Source organism: Oryzias melastigma, linkage group LG5 (assembly GCF_002922805.2).
Source record: "Oryzias melastigma strain HK-1 linkage group LG5, ASM292280v2, whole genome shotgun sequence".
Taxonomy (NCBI): domain Eukaryota; kingdom Metazoa; phylum Chordata; class Actinopteri; order Beloniformes; family Adrianichthyidae; genus Oryzias; species Oryzias melastigma.
In genome coordinates this window covers 34,911,434-34,927,870 of record NC_050516.1, presented here as the reverse complement: position 1 = coordinate 34,927,870, position 16,437 = coordinate 34,911,434, and the positions used below count along the sequence as shown (strand labels likewise).

Sequence of the window (16,437 nt, the reverse complement as noted above, 5' to 3'; positions counted from 1 at the left end):
CTGTGTGTTTTTTTTTTTCACAAATTATGAATCAGTACTTTCTTGAGTCCAAGTCCTATTTTTTTTCCCATAGTTTAACAAGGGGTGTGACTTATACATAGGAACAATTTATTTGTGTTTTTTTTTTTTTTCTTGGTATTTGTTTTTGGACATCAAAAGGCTCTAATCTTATTTTTCCAGTAGACACTGGTTGTCTTTTAGCGGCTGTTTCCTCTAACAACCACTAGAGGGTGCTAAATCGGAGTATTAGTATTTGCTACTGACAGGCAGAAGAAGTGTCCAAAGCAAACATGGAAGAGAATCTGTCTTCTTTTTAAACTTTGATATTTTTCTTATACAGATCAAAAGATTAATATCCTCATATTCTGATCTTCATTTTTATAGCTACGCTTTGTTCTCCTAAAAGTGAGACTTTTACTCTAGAGCGACTCATATATGGTTTTCTAGTTCTTGATAAGACAGTTTTTTCTCTTGTGGCTTATACTCCATAAAATACGGTTGATCAGAGTTTCTTTACCAATTTAACTTTCTGTTGTTTGGGATCGCCACAATACATTTTAAGTTTAACACTAAAAAAAACAAATAGGGAAATGGGATTCATGTCAGTGTTTAGTGGAACTGATTTCAAATGGTGTGCAGTGAGATTTCACTTAAAAAAAAAAAGATTATGATAAAGTGTAATAATTTTTAGTAGCAGCAGATTTATGCTTTTAATCATGAGAGTTTGAGAGCAAGAGGTCAAATGATGCTCAGAATTTTATACAAAAATTAACTCTAGAACACTTTTGCTCTAAAAAGTTACACCATGGCTTTTGACGGATAATTTTTATCTGATATAATATACTCAATAAAGAGCATTTGTCATAAAAAAAGAAGGTCAAAATAGGTTAACACATGATAAATAAGAGTAGTTTTATTTTCAACTATTTCATATGTAACAAAATGGATAATAAAAACAGGAAGATCCTAAAAACATGCTTGGAAATTACTATAATTAGGAATGTGAGAACAAAAAAATTCTAAAACAAACAAAAAAAGTGATATTGTAGTCTTGGCAATCCATTCCTGGAATACGTGAGACTTTACCCAGAGACCCATGACACTTAGAAAAATGCAACTTATTGAAAATCATGTAAATACTTTTGCTCGGGTGAAAATCACCTGGAAAAAGTGCTCTAACGTTAACAGACAAACTTAAAACCATTATTTGTCAGTTTTTTACATTGTTCAGAGTTGTGTATTTTTCCCCCTCACATGATTGGATACACATCTCCATACTAATCCACGATATGATGAATAAAAGATTCAACAAACTGTGGTTGTATTAAACAGTCCAATTCTTTCGCTTAAGTGGATGTGATCTAGATATTTATTATTAATTTTACATTTAAAATTATAAATTAAAATGCCTTTTAATTCAAAAACGTTTTTTTGCTTTAATTAACAAAAACAAAACTCTAACTCAGGGGTCTGCAACCTTCAACACTTAAAGAGCCATTCGGGTCCATTCAGGTGCAAAAAAACAGTTGGAGCCGCAAAAACGTCACGCAACCTTTAGAAAACAAGATACTGATTTATTTTTATGTTTTTGCTACTGACATGATACAATTAAATAAACTAGTGTGTTTTTTGGCATTAATAAAATCTAAACATAAAGAGGGAATAGCTTATTTTTTTTTTAAATGAAATAGTTTATAACTTTTGAAAGAGCTTTCCATGAATTCCTTTCAGAATAAAAGACATCCTAAACCAGGGGTGTAAAACTCAATCGCACAAGTGGCCAAAATCCAAAACACACATTAGGTCGCGAGCCGAACAGGATAAACATTTATTGAACAATCTAAAACTACATTTTTAAAACTTCAAAACCTTACATTTTTAGACATAATTATGAAGTAGTTATATAGCATTACCCGCGATAATACTAGTGTGAATGCTGTAAGGTGAATTTGACCGCTTAAGATGAAATCACTGAAGTTAATAGCTGTAAACGATAGATAGCCAGAATAAAATAGCTAAGTGCCAAATTAGCCTAGTCTCCTCCAAAAACGTTTAGTACTCACGTTTGTCCACAGGGAAAAACGCAGCAGTTTCACAAAAAACGGGTCTAAATTGTGGAATTGCTACGTCTCATTCTCTCATTCATTTCTACCGGGGTGCGCCGGATCACGTGACTAATCACGTGACTTTTGAGTTTCTGCCTGTCGCTAGCAAAAACACGGTGGGATATTCACTCTTTTTCGGTGGAAAATCACTCAGAATGAAATATTTTGTGGACTAATCTTTATTTTGACAATATTTCTAGCGAGAAATGCACTCGTTACTATCAGGATATACATTTATTTTGGACATGTAGTTCGTAGTTTGTCTGTTTTGCTGGACTTCTCCCCAAAAGGGGCTGCAAAATTGCGAAATATCAACGTTTCCGGTGCACGGAACGATCAGTGGGATTTGGGGACCCGACCTGCGTCGGTGCCGCGTCAAGGTTTGGGTTCGGGTAGGTTCGGGCCCCGAATGACTTCCGTAAAGCTAGAATGTGATAAAACAGTCTTACTACTTCCGGTCGAGGACGGTCAAAAGTTTAAAAGTTCCCAGAAACGAAGATTCTCAACCATAAAAATAAACACACCTAATATGTTTTTTTTTTAATTCAAACACAATGTCAGTATAATATTTAGTGCAACACTCAAGAACATTTCAAAGACAAACAAACAACACAGAATGATCAATATAATTATACGGTAATAAAAAGATTGTGTTCCATTTATTTCTATCTAAATATGGCCATCTATGTTTGCATTCAAGGTTTGAATAATAACTCACTGGACTCTAATAAACTTGTTTGTGCACTTATTAACAACCAGATAAATTCCATGAACTAAAAGCAATATTTGAGTTAAATTGAAGTCTTCATATTTTACATTTTGTGCTATTAAATATATATTATGTGGAATCAAGCCAATAACCAAATCCAATTCTTTCTGAGGTATAACAACATTGTATTTGCGTAAAAAACTTTCACAGGTGCCGATTTCCTCTATCATCAAATAATTTATTTACTGTAATCATTTTATTGGCACACCAGTTTTGTAGAAATAAACTTTTGTTTTTGTGGAACAATTGTTCCACAAAATGCAATTGTGAGGAGAAAACCTGATTGAAAACAGTAAAAGTCAAAACCTCTAATCCCCCATCAGCTGAAGAGTTTGACGGGACGTTTTTCCTGAACTTAATGGGTTTCGTTTTTCCACAGAAAACTAAACAGAATTTGATCCAGATCAGAACACGGAGTTTTAGTGATATCTAGTGGCGAGAAAACATATGACGCTCTGGACATCATTCTGCTTTAGTTAGAAGTACTCGACCATGAATGGACAAATCTCTAGTTAACCAGATGTTAAACTTCTTTCTAATAGTTTCAGTAACAGGGCTAAAGTTATCCTCCATATCTTTACCTTCTTTTGACATTTTAATACCAGGGTAAGTAACAGTAATTTTTCACAGGAATACCACAAACTTCCTTATCAGTAACATTATTTACAGGTAAAATTTCAATTTTTTATCAGATACATTCAAGCGGCTTGAAAAGTCAGTCAGATAATGATTTGAAGAAGAATAAGACCCGTATGCGCTTACACAGGCATGTCCGTCCGTCTCTGCAGTCTAACCCAGTCAGTCTAACCCAGTCGCAAGCTCCTGAGCCACTAACCACAGCGCCTATACCCACTGCAGGCGGCTCCCTGACAGCACAACTGATCCAGCTGCACGAGCCGATCAGCTCAGCTCCCACTTCTTCCTAAAGTGTTCTGTTTTTTATTCATATTTCTTTTTGTGTGTGGATTTTAATTATTTGTTTTTTTCCCCCCTTCCCTCAGTGCTGAGGACCCAGTCTCGTGCCCAGGTGGAGGTTTCCCTCGTTTGGAGTGTCGTGTCCTGGTGAAGGGATTCACGTGTGAGTGTGCAATATCACGTGCTTGGGGTGAATTACATTTTAGTTGTTCTGTTTTGGGGGCCTCCACCTTGCGTAGCTAACGGGCTTCAGCTAAACTGATCTTTCCCCTATTCAGTTTGTGTGAATGTTTTATTGAAACCTTTCGTGTGCAATCTATCTATTGAACGGTACTCATCCCTTTTTCACTTACCACACTATCTTATGGGGTCCAGATGACCCTTATGTTAATGTATGATCCCTCCCATGACAGAGTTGGACAGGATTTCATGTCTATCACGGACACCATTGAAGATCAAAAAAAAATTCTTCAGGAAAAAATAAAAGTTCAGCGCTGTGTCTCGTGGGGTCCAGATGACTCCACTTTAAATGTACACATGCCTAGAATTGCACAAGGGTTTACAAGGTTCCAAGGAGGGCTCCTAAAAATGAATATTTTAACAGACGACTAATCAGCGACCCTAATTGGGTCATGGGCAAACTAAAGTGGATGTAAAGTACACATCTTAATCATCATTAGCTTTAAACTAATAGACAGTAAAGATAATTTAGATAATAGTTTATTAAACTTTCTAAGGAATCGTGTAGCTTCTGTCCTTCATCAGATTCTGGTATTGAAACCAGATTAAATCAAGTGAGGTCGGCATCTGAAACAAGGAACTATTTTTAACCAAAAATAAAGTTTTGGTCTCGCTGACTAAAATATAAAAAAGTATTTTTTTCGGTGCTGAACGCTCACTTTGTTCAACTTTACTACACTCTGATTCAATTTAATACAAAGTAACGACTATTAAATTAGTCGTAGATTACTCGACTAATCGATTATTTTGATAGTCGATTAGTCGATTAATTGATTATTTTGATAGTCGATTAGTCGATTAATCGATTATTTTGATAGTCATTTAGTCGATTAATCGCGGCAGTCCTAGTTCCAAGTAGAGCTTCAATGAGCATCAATAAGAAATGGGAGTGAAACAGAAATGTTTTAGAGCTAAGAATGCACTAAAAGCAGCAAATAAACAGAATAATAAACTGTTTTGGTATTTTCTCACCCTTGTATTGTTTCTACTCTCTTTCAGATCCAGACCAGGTCTGAGAGCTTCAGACTCTTTGAAACCTCAGTGGAGAGAGACTTCACCATCGCCCATCTCCACCACCAGGCCAGCAGGAGCTCTTCCCTGGGTGTGGTGTGTTCGAGTCATCGTTCTGCCTTGCTGCCATGAACCATTCATCTAAACCACATCGCATACATCAGTTTCATGCTCTGTCCAATCATGTCGTCACTGTTGGAGTATCAAAATCCCTTTTGGTCTTCCTGGAAATAATCCCTCTGGAAAAGAAGAAAAGCAGATCCGTCGATGCAATCCTAAGTGAGTTTTTCTTAAAATTGGGCATTTTATGCTGGAATTCTGGGAAGAATAAACATTTTCAATCAGGCTACAGTACAGCAATGATTGCTATCAAAATATAAGTTCAACACTCAAAATGAATTATTGTCCAGTAGCATCTAACCCAGGGGTGTCAAACTCCAGTCCTCAAAGGCTGGTGTCTTACATGTTTTCCAGCTCCTCATTGGCTAAACACACCTGATCCAGGTAATGAGCAGCAGATAAGGCAGGATTTATAGAAGACCAGCATCAGGCTGGCCCTGGAGGCCTTGAGTTTGACACCCCTGATCTAACCCATCTTTAAGTAAACAAATTTTAACTTATTTGTTAGATTTTTACTGCCCAAGGAAGTAACATGCTAAATTTAAATTCTTTTAACAGCTATAGAGTTCACGTGTAATATGTCATCTTAACTGAATTCTGGCTGTTTTTAGATGCCAGAAATGATTATTTTGACTCATCAGATCAGTGCTTTAAGTGGACAACAAGAAGTGGCGGTGCTCTCTTTATCAGAAGTCGAAACATAAAATAGAATCTTGAATGTAAATATTAATCGATAAAAAGAAGTCCTTTTTTCAACGTGTCTTAATAAGAAATAAGAAAGAGGGAGCTCAAGTCTAGTCTAAAAATAAATGTAATCAAACACTAACATGTGTTCGTAAAATTATTTTAATTATTTTTTTCATAAAAAAATTTAATTATTTTAAAGTTAAAGATGAAACTTTGGTTGGTGATTTTATGGAGGAGCTGTACCATTCTGTATGATACCCAACTTATAATTTATAAGCTACAACCAAAACAGATAAAGAAAAACGAACGTTAAACAAACAAAAAAGTCCAAAGCACATAACCTCAGAGTGAAATCTATTTCTACAGAGTAAATCCTCATCTAAAAATGTTGACAGCATGCTCCTCTTGTTGTTTCAAACTGCTGCATCGGTACATTCCATTGAGGAAAACAACAGTAGGACAATGATTGGTACATTGTTGAATTGTAAAGTAGGTGTTCAAAGGTCTTCACGAACCCATTGATGAAGTCTGCTCCCATTGGCTACCCGTCATCTGTCAATCAAACCCCCCAGACGTTCGACGTCAGACCCACAAACGCTTATTGAGCCATCTGATTGGTCAATTTATAACTCTGATAACTTGTGATAATGAAAAAAACTTTAAAAAAAATAGGATTAGAAAAAAGAAGTTAATCAGAAAGCAGCAGAGGAAGAATGATTCTTCTTGCAAATTATTATTTTTTTTTCCAGGATATTTTTTGTCCTTACCGCAAGTTAGTCAAGTTAAAAACTGACCAATCAGACCCATCAACTTACAGGTGTGGTGCCCGCTGGCCCCCACCTTGAGCATTAGATTGATTTCAATCCGTAACGAAAAACGGCTCGTTTTTTCGTTTTGGATTTTGAATGGAAAAACGAAAAAACGATTTCCGATTTTAAGTTGAAAAACGAATGAACGAATGATACACGGATTGACATCTTCTCCCGAGGTGCTTTCAGTGGAAGGAGGGATGTGAACTGCCAATAAGCTTACTCATGATTGTCGACTGTAGCTGCCCTAAAAACGCGACTCAGACAAACTCAGTCTATCACTGTCAGTAGATTTGGCGCCGGAGCTAAGGCATTTATAAGGGGGTATTACTCCCTCTGTCCAGTGATAACATGGTGTAGAGATGCCCACTGACGTTGACGTACAAATTGGGCTTGCTATCTGCCAAGTGCAATGAATTGTGGGATACCTTTACTTTGGTTTTTCTTGGTAAATTCGATTTTAAATATGGGTTTTTGTCTATGTGAGTTGTTGTCTGGTTGTTTTTCTGTTTTTCTCTTTATTATTTTATCTGGATGTGTTTACTTCTTTTTGCACCATAAGTGAGAGAGAGAGGAAGGATAATAAGGAGCTCGTGTTGTCCTGTTAGAACAGCGTATTAGAAGGTGAAAAGCGAAACATTGCATACACTGCCAGATCTCATGAGGAGGTTTTCTATCAAGTGCTTCATACCTCATTTGGCCACGGAAGTCAAAATAGAGCACCGGACGGTCCCAATTCGGCGAGAAGAGGCGGTGCTCTAACCTGTGTTTGAGAGAAGTCCCGGTGCTCAGCACCAGAGCGCACCGGCCCACTTAAAGCACTGCATCAGATGACATGTAAATCAAATCTCACGGCAGGATTATGCCGCTGATCTAATAAAACTATAATTTGCTTGCATCTTGAAGTGTTATATTTGTTATATGCCATCTATTGTCATTTTACTCATACTAGATTTTAATGTTCTTGTTTTACAGCTTGTGTCCTGAGATGTCCCACAGGTTCTAAGCAGTAGGCCACTGCTATGATCTACAGTATGTGGACTGGTTACTCTTTCATCCTTTATTTATTTATTTTTTTTCTTTTTAATTTTCGTGGACCATGAGTTTTAATACAGTTCCTGCCAAGTGTGTTCTAGGATTTAGAAGCATGTAAGTTCTGTTGTTTCAAAGCCAAGTGAGATTCCTCCTTGTACCTCAGCAGTGCTGTCAGTGTGTTTGTTGATTAGAATCTGGAAGTATTCATTATCACCACGTCGGCCAGATTGAGTACGCCACAGTTCATGTACTTAATGCAATTACATAAAAAAAGTTTGATCTCCGGGTACAAGACGACACAATTTTGTGAATGTATTTCTGGTTTTACCCAAAATAGTTCATTAAGAAGCCAGGTGGTTTTAACTCGTGTGCTATCCTGGACATGTTTACATTAAAAGTGGGGTCATCTGGACCCCACAAGACAGCGCGCTAAAGTCTTTTTTCTAAGTATTTTTAATCTTTTCTGGTGTCCGTGGCAGACATAAGATCCTGTCCACATTTGTTATGGGAGAGATCACACATCAATGTAATGGTTGGGTCATCTTGACCCTATAAGAGAGCACAAGGGTTAAAGTACTTTTAAATTATTAAAAAAAACAATTTTGTTAAAACCGACTTTTCAACAAGGGGGTTAGTAAACAATGTCAGAGCTTGTATTTAATTTATTTTTGTATCTCATTTATGTTTTCTATTTCTGTATTTTGTTTAAAACATGTAAAGAGTCTAATGCTGTTATCCCAATACAAATGTTGTACTGATGGTGCTGGTCAAATGCCAAATAAAATGTAACATTTACATATTTAGTGTTGTTTTTACTGTTTCTCAAATCGTTCTCATTAATGGCTTTGGTGAGACATTCAAGAGTAATGAAAGAGACATGAACGAGACAATAATGAGATCTCTTTTAGAGCTAATCCTTCTCAGATGTGTCTCATCAGCGTCTCAAATTTGTCTCATCCTTTTCTCTTTAATCCTCCTTTAAAATAGCTGAGACAATTTAGATCAGAGAGAGAATATTATGAGATCTCTTTTGTTTCTCCCACTTCTTAAATCTTGCTCAAAAAGCTTATTTCAATTCAAGCTCATTTGTCTCGGCGATGTCTTTTCTCGTCTTTGCTTAACTCTTGCTCCTAAGGGTCCCTTAGGACACAAATGATCACAGAATGACACAAAGATGAGACGCTCAAACTGATCTCAAACTGATCTCAGGAGACGAGATTGAGCCACATTTGAGCCACAGATTTTTCCTATGGGGAGGCACACTTTAAATCCTTGAATTTGTTCAAAACTAGAACATCTGCTTTATAATCCAGTGGATTATAACTTAATGTAACTTTAATTCTGACAATAAATTGATTTTCTGTGATAAATGAAGCGGCGATTGTGTTAACAATTAAAAACCAAAGTACCTAAATACTGTAGATCAGGTTTTAACCGGTTAATCAATCTTTGTATACATATTTGTGTCTTGTACATCCCAAATATTAATCAAAATAAGAGGTTATAAGAGTTGCCAACCTCCAAATGGACTAAAAAAGGCTGAGTGGTTTGTTTTTAGGGTTAAAGTTGAGGGATTGTCAGAGATTTTCCACAAAGCAGTCTGATATTGCTGTCCTTAGAAAATAAAGATTTCTATGCCAAGATCCACAGGACTTTATTGCTTCTATGAAATGATCTTACCCTGAATAAAGTCTCGTTTTGAAAGTCTAGAGAAGAACTTGTAATACTGTTAAGCTGAAATAACATGCTGAGCGAAGCAGTAAATTAGGAAAGAAATGGTCTGACTCAGCAAATCACACAGGAAGTTACATTTATAGACATGAAACCACAGGATGTTATTTAAGTGTACCATTGCTACTTTGTACTCAAAAAGTTAAGCCTTTGATAAAACCATATTTTATTGTTTTCAACATTTTTTGTGCCTTCTTGGAGAAAATCACCACTCATGAAGCAAAACTGTACATGAAATAAAGATGGAGATTCTGAAACAGGTCTGTGAACGTCTCAACATTTATCCTTCTGGTGCCATAACTAAACAAATTCCACTGGAAAATATGAGAAAACGTTGCATTATTATGTAAAAGTAAAAAATATTTTTACACTTTCCAGGCAGAAAGAGAATAAATCTGCAGTTTCAAAGTTTGTTTCACATTGATAAAGGTGAACAACATTTCAAAACACGGAAACTTCCTGTGTTTTTACAGGCCTTTCTTTATTTATTAATTAATTTATTATTATTTTTAAAAAAAGAGGTCCAGGGATCAAATGGAGGAGGAGATTCCTGGACATTTAAACTCCCTCAATGGAGGATTTCATTCCAGAAGGAACATCAGAGCGTGTCTTTTGCATTTCTTTTAAGGTAACTACAAAAACAAACTCCTATCTGAAGATTAAAGGAAGCGGAACTCATTCCAGGTAAGAAAATAATATGAATATATTTCAAAAAAGACATTCAGTTTTAATTTAAATGATCAAATTTGAAATTATTGACTTCAGAGGAATGCCAATATCAATATATTTTAATGAAGGAAACATCTCAACACTTCTAAGTCTATTGAAATAAGCAGATAATTAACACACAAGCTTAAATGTATATTTTCATAATGAGAAATTGTGTTTAAACAAGAATAAAGTTGTTTTTTATTTTATTTGACTCAGCTTGTTTCCATGATGTGAAAGACAAATATGTTCTATATATGATATATTTTTAAAAGAATAATGTGCTAATAGGATTTTTTTCATATTTTATGAAAAAAAGTGAAGGTCTCCCACTGGATTTAGATCAAAGTCACTTCAGACCATTTGCTCTTAGCTGTTCTTGTGTTTTTATCTGTTTTGGTTTCTGGTCTTTATTTCGTCGGACGTCCTCTGACCTTCAGCTGAGACCAAGTATTCAGACATAAGAGATCATATTCTGCTTCAGAATGTATTCAAAGTCTGGAGATTATATTGCGATCTGCACATTTTTAAGACCTTCTGTGTCAGCAAAGCAGTCAATATTAACAAATAATTCCTGTACGTTGGGACATTTTTTTCTTTTTCTTAGCATTCATTACTGCATCTGTAAATACATAGAGGTGATCTGCCAAAAAATAAATAAATAAATCAAAAAGTTTGTATTAGTTTGCCCTGATGCCAGTCTACGTTTTTATATGATTTGGTTCAACAGTGATGTTCTAAATTCACTTCAAAATCAGAACCCCTAGAAATAAGTAAAAAAAAAACTAATATTTGAGAAAAATGTCTTTACATAAAAAGAATTTGCCCATATGTAAAGAAAAACTACTTTACCAAAAACAATCTTTTAAAGAAAAAAAATTGACACTTTAAAAGAAATTAAGACTGTTTTGCAATTGAAAAACTTTCTTAATATGTGCATTTTTCTCACAAGATAAAAAATAAGACATTTTTTCTTGTTACAAGGGTCTGTTTACTTGAAAATTCAGTTTTTGCAATACAAAGCATGTTTGCCTATGTTTTACTATTAGAGTTTACTCTAAATATTTTATGAAGTTGTTATCTCGAACTAAATATGAATGCATCTTTACTCACAAGAATATTTATTAGACTTTAGCTTTAAAATTGTAATAAATGATTTCCTGAAACAACCCCTCACTGTCACATTATCTGACCAACTTTACTAAACTTTATTTACACATTTAATGGGACATTAGTGTTACTTTGATGGCTCATTTTAGTTTAACATATCCCCCAATTTTGCATTTTATGTTTTTTTCTAATACTATAATAATTTTCATTCATGAAAATCCATAAATCGTGTTTTTTAAACAAGATGATCATTTTTGAATGATTGTTAGTTTTAATTAGAACCTCTTTATCAACTAGAGGGCAATTTTTATTAATTTAATGCCTCCAAATATTGTTAAACGCATTTAATTACTGTAAAACAGAAACAAAGCGCACTACTTTTGTGTATTTCCTTGCGCACATTCACTTATGAATGAAATTTGCCTCACTGGAACAGGTTCGGACTAAACCAAACTGATGCTTCATATTCATAGGGGGGATCAAATAAAATTGAACGTCATTACATTGCTAAAAGTATATATTACTGTCTTAAATATATTCAAAAAAATATAATATTGCTCTTTAAAAATAGGAAGTCATTTTTTGTGAGATAAAATAGACTGTATGATAAATTTTATCATGAATCACAAAATTCCCCCCCGCCGCCGCAGCTAAATATAGCGATCCGCTGTTGCTCGACCTCTTCCGTCATGAGCTCCCCCGAAGTCATTTCTTGTAGTTTTAACTTTTAATCATCGGAATGGATTAGACAAAAGATGACAGCTAATTTTCACATGGCAGGGCGGTGCAAAAGGAATGTATCTGACGGTAAAAGGACGAGAAGAACCACGCATTTTGGGCCTGGAAAGCACAGGTTAGACGAAGAACCCGCTAGCTAATTTAGGATAGCTCACTATTGTTAGTTTCAATGAAGCTTTTAGCTAATGTGGCTAAGTTAAGTAACTTTTAATAAGTGTCTTTAAAGTCCGGATTATTGTAATGTATTCTCGCGGGATGAAAACTTTATTTAAAAAAGTTATTTTTTCCCCTTTTGGTTGATTTACATTGTGTAGTTTGTAACTTGTTTCCACGTTTTTGACTGTTTTAAGACGATTAGCTAACATGTGTTTATTGAAGTGGCTCATAAATGTTAAATGTTCCCTGACTTTAAGTGCTGTTTTTAGAGAATTACAACTCTATTAAGACTATTTTTTTTCTTTTCTAGGGGGAAAGCAGTGAGGGTGTGGAGGGAACATGGAGGGGATGGTTCATGCTCTCATCAGCCCTTCTGGTCAGCTGGTTTGGATGCTGTTGTTTACATCATTGACCCTCATTTGTGCAGCTGATACAAAACAGACAAACTGGCCGTTATATTCCAAGAAGCCAGTCCTTTTAGTCTGGAATGCTCCAACTCAGGAGTGTGGCACCCGACATCGTGTCACTCTGTCCTTGAACCAGTTTGACATTGTAGCGACTCCAAATGAGGGTTTCGTTCGACAAAATCTCACCATGTTCTACAAGGAACGCCTCGGGTTGTACCCATATTACGAGCACGGAGGCACACCGGTTCATGAGGGACTTCCACAGCTCGCCAGCCTTTCTCAGCACTATGAAAAGATGCCTGACAGTCTGCAGAGGTACATACCCGAGCCTGGGGCAAAGGGCTTGTCTGTCATCGATTGGGAGGAGTGGCGCCCATTGTGGATCCGAAACTGGGATGCCAAAGATATCTATCGAAGGAAGTCGTGCGATTTAGTTGCCAAGAAGAACCCCAAGTGGACGCCAGGACAAGTGGAGAAAGTTGCCCTGCAGGAGTTTGAGTTGTCGGCTCGAAAATTTATGGTGGAGACCCTGAAACTTGGAAAGAGTTTGAGGCCGAAGCAGTTGTGGGGCTTTTACCTGTTTCCAGATTGCTACAACCATAACTACAAGGAGGATCTGAGGAACTACACGGGCGCCTGTCCTGCTGTGGAGATGGAGCGCAACAATCAGCTAAACTGGCTGTGGATGGAATGTACCGCATTTTTTCCATCAATATATATGGACTCAGTTTTAAAGTCTACAAACTATGGACGTCTGTTTGTCCGAAATCGAGTTAAAGAGGCGATGCGACTGGCATCTGTCGGGGACGGATTAGCTCGCCCTGTTTTTGTTTATACTCGACCTACCTACAACGGTCAGATGATCCTACTTACTGAGGTGAGTTTGTAAAAGCAACAATTTATCTCAGTAGCTTGTTCATCTATTAAGGATCTGATGACAACAGTTTAGTTAATGGACGTTTAGCTGTGTATTGCTGTTAGTTACAAAATAAGTAAAATATCACTAATTTCTAACATTTTCTTGTATCAGAGCAGAACATGAGTTATTATAATTTGAGCATAATCTACCATGTTTTCAAAGGATTTTACTACTCATACCATCATTTTCTTAAGTCTTTCAGAGTAAACTATATCCATGTAAATGATCATATATTACATTTTGAACACTAAAAAATGAATTATTTATTAAATATGAGTTATTTTTGTTCACTAGTTTTATACCCAGAAGTAAAACGACTCGATCTGTGAGGCTCCGCCTTTCGTTCCCTGATGGTTTCACCCACTTCATGACGTCAACCTAGAGCCGACTTGTCACCCATGAAAAATGAGGGGACACTTTTTATTATTAATGTTTTTAATTATTGATTCACATACAGTGCAGCTGGGGGGGTTTTCCCCCCCAAATTTGGCACAGACAGAATGGTGATGGCTAATGGGTTCATTGTGCTGGGAAATTTGGTCAAAGAATGCAGACAACTCCAGATAAACATTTCAGGATTTATTGAAATGATGACACATAATCTCTGTATCAAAAATCCTCAAGCTTTCAGCTTTCCATTTACCTTTCTGCCTTTGCTCAATAATCCACGTTCAGACCACTTCTCCCAATTTGTCAATCGCTTTTTCCTCCAGGAAATAGTCTTCTGCCTTTCTCCTCCAGAAAAAAGTCTGATACCTCTCTCCACCAGAAAATAGTCTGCTCCCTTTCTCCCCAGGAAATAGTCTTCTCCCTTTCTCCCCCAGGAAATAATCTTCTCCCCCAGAAAATAGTCTGCTCCCTTTCTCCCCAGGAAATAGTCTTCTCCCTTTCTCCCCCAGGAAATAGTCTTCTCCCCCAGGAAATAGTCTTCTCCCCCAGGAAATAGTCTTCTCCCCCAGGAAATAGTCTGCTCCCCCAGGAAATAGTCTGCTCCCTTTCTCCCCCAGGAAATAGTCTTCTCCCCCAGGAAATAGTCTTCTCCCCCAGGAAATAGTCTGCTCTTTTTCTCCACCAGGAAATGGTCTGCTCCCCTTCCCCACCAGGAAATAGTCTGCTCTTTTTCTCCACCAGGAAATAGTCTGCTCTTTTTCTCCACCAGGAAATAGTCTGCTCTTTTTCTTCACCAGGAAATAGTCTGCTCTTTTTCTTCACCAGGAAATAGTCTGCTCCCTTTCTCCACCAGGATATAGTCTGCTCCCTTTCTCCACCAGGATATAGTCTGCTCCCTTTGTTCGACCCGGAAATAGTCTGCTCCCTTTCTCGACCCGGAAATAGTCAGGTTCCTTTCTCCACCAGGAAATACTCGTCTCCCTTTCTCCATCAGGAAATAGTCTGTTCCTTTTCTCCTCCAGGTAATAGTCAGCCGGCGTTTGCTATGCACGAACCAGGTGGCAGAGCTAGCTGATCACCGCTAGCTCGAGCTGCTAGCTTTGCGGAGAACGTGTTTGTGCTAGCCTGGGGGCGGAGCAAGCTCTTCCTAAAAGGGGCTGTCTCACGTTGTGACATCAGCATGTGAGGACCTGCTCGTTTTCGTGGGTATGGGAGGAGCTGAGTAAAAAAACGCAGTTTTTAGAGGATCACTCAGGAATGCGCGAGTGGATCCAAAAAACGCTTTGGGGTTTATCTATATGTAGGAATGAACAGTATGATACACTTAAAAGCTCAAAAAGTTGATTTTTTACGGTATGGTCGCTTTAACATTTTTAAACTTTGATATTTTTCCTCATTTGTGAAACATCCCTTTAAGTTTTTGTGTTCACATTTTGCAGACGGATCTGGTTTCCACCATAGGCGAGAGCGTTGCACTCGGAGCTGCCGGTGTCATCTTCTGGGGAGATACTTCTTATGCAAGCACCGTAAGACCCTCTCTGCTTATTTGCTGCTACGCTGAGGGGCTTCAGGCTAACATCTCACTGTCCACCCCACAGACCAGCTGCTCCATCTTGAATGAATATCTCGTGGGCCCACTGGGTCGGTATCTCCTCAACGTGTCGACGGCAGCAGAGCAGTGCAGCAGCCGCCTGTGCAGCTCCCGCGGTCGATGCTTTCGCCAAGTCCCCGACAGGGATGTGTATCTTCATCTCAGCGCGTCCACACACAACATAACCAGTCAGAGTGGCCAGTTGAGAGTCACAGGAGGGCCTGGAAAAGCAGAAGTGACTTTTTTCCGTACACATTTCCAGTGCCAATGTTATAGTGGGTACAAAGGGAAAGGTTGTGAGCTTAGAGAAAAAGGGCAGAATAGAGCCTCCTCTGTTATGGGCATGTGGCCTCTTTGCTTTTTACTCCCACTTGCACTTCTCTTTCTGCTTCACTGACAGAACTTTAAGGAAACTGTAAAGGTTCTGTTCGGACTAAAAGGAGGTTAATTCAGGCTGATAATGTTTTTGTATTAAAAAAAAACGATTAAGATGGTAAAGTTGGTTTACATGGCTGACTGGACATATCAGCAAAATAATTCAATGAAAACTGTGATGAGATTCTCCTATTTTTGTGAAAAGTGTTCTTGGTAATGGATTTGTATTTAGTTTTTTTCACATTTTTTTTGACATGTCATTATGTTTTTCATTAAGTTTTTTAAAAAATCAAACTTTTTAGGCCATGCTGGAGTTGTCCTCCACCATTGTTCAATATGAGGAAATCCTGTGCAGCGTTAAAACCAAGAGAAAATAAAGTGTGTTTTTACTGTAAAACTAAACTGTTAAAGCGTCACTAAAGATCTGGAAAGACACATTTGCTGATCAGCTATTTATGTTGATTTCTAACTTAAAAGCTAATAACGAATCTGTAAGCTGTGATGAAGCCTTACATAAACGTGTAGTTCCTATCATTATGCAGTATTCTTTAGGTTTTCATCAGTGGTGTGGCTGGACCTGCCTGTTTCCTCTTAAACTTTTGTAAAAAAAAAAAAAAAAAA

The 16,437-nt window shown here is 37.1% G+C and overlaps 1 protein-coding gene and 1 long non-coding RNA gene across 2 annotated transcripts; both read left to right on the top strand.

Moving 5' to 3' along the window:
• The first annotated feature begins 3,217 nt into the window (after positions 1-3,217).
• Positions 3,218-8,490, top strand: LOC112145259. Its single transcript, XR_002919047.2, has 3 exons — positions 3,218-3,952; positions 5,029-5,319; positions 7,632-8,490. It is a non-coding gene; the product is annotated as an uncharacterized LOC112145259 (long non-coding RNA).
• A 3,403-nt stretch (positions 8,491-11,893) lies between these two features.
• Positions 11,894-16,420, top strand: hyal2b (hyaluronidase 2b). Its single transcript, XM_024271215.2, has 4 exons — positions 11,894-12,093; positions 12,445-13,418; positions 15,290-15,376; positions 15,449-16,420. Exons 2-4 carry the CDS (start codon positions 12,474-12,476, stop codon positions 15,836-15,838), a joined length of 1,422 nt encoding a protein of 473 aa, XP_024126983.1. The 5' UTR covers positions 11,894-12,093; positions 12,445-12,473; the 3' UTR covers positions 15,839-16,420.
• The last annotated feature ends 17 nt before the right edge of the window (positions 16,421-16,437 follow it).

Coding starts and splice junctions, on each gene's coding strand:
- hyal2b (XM_024271215.2), top strand. CDS start 12,474: ATGGAGGGGATGGTTCATGCTCTCATCAGCCCTTCTGGTCAGCTGGTT. Junction 13,419..15,289: donor AGATGATCCTACTTACTGAG/GTGAGTTTGTAA, acceptor CACATTTTGCAG/ACGGATCTGGTTTCCACCAT. Junction 15,377..15,448: donor ATACTTCTTATGCAAGCACC/GTAAGACCCTCT, acceptor TCCACCCCACAG/ACCAGCTGCTCCATCTTGAA.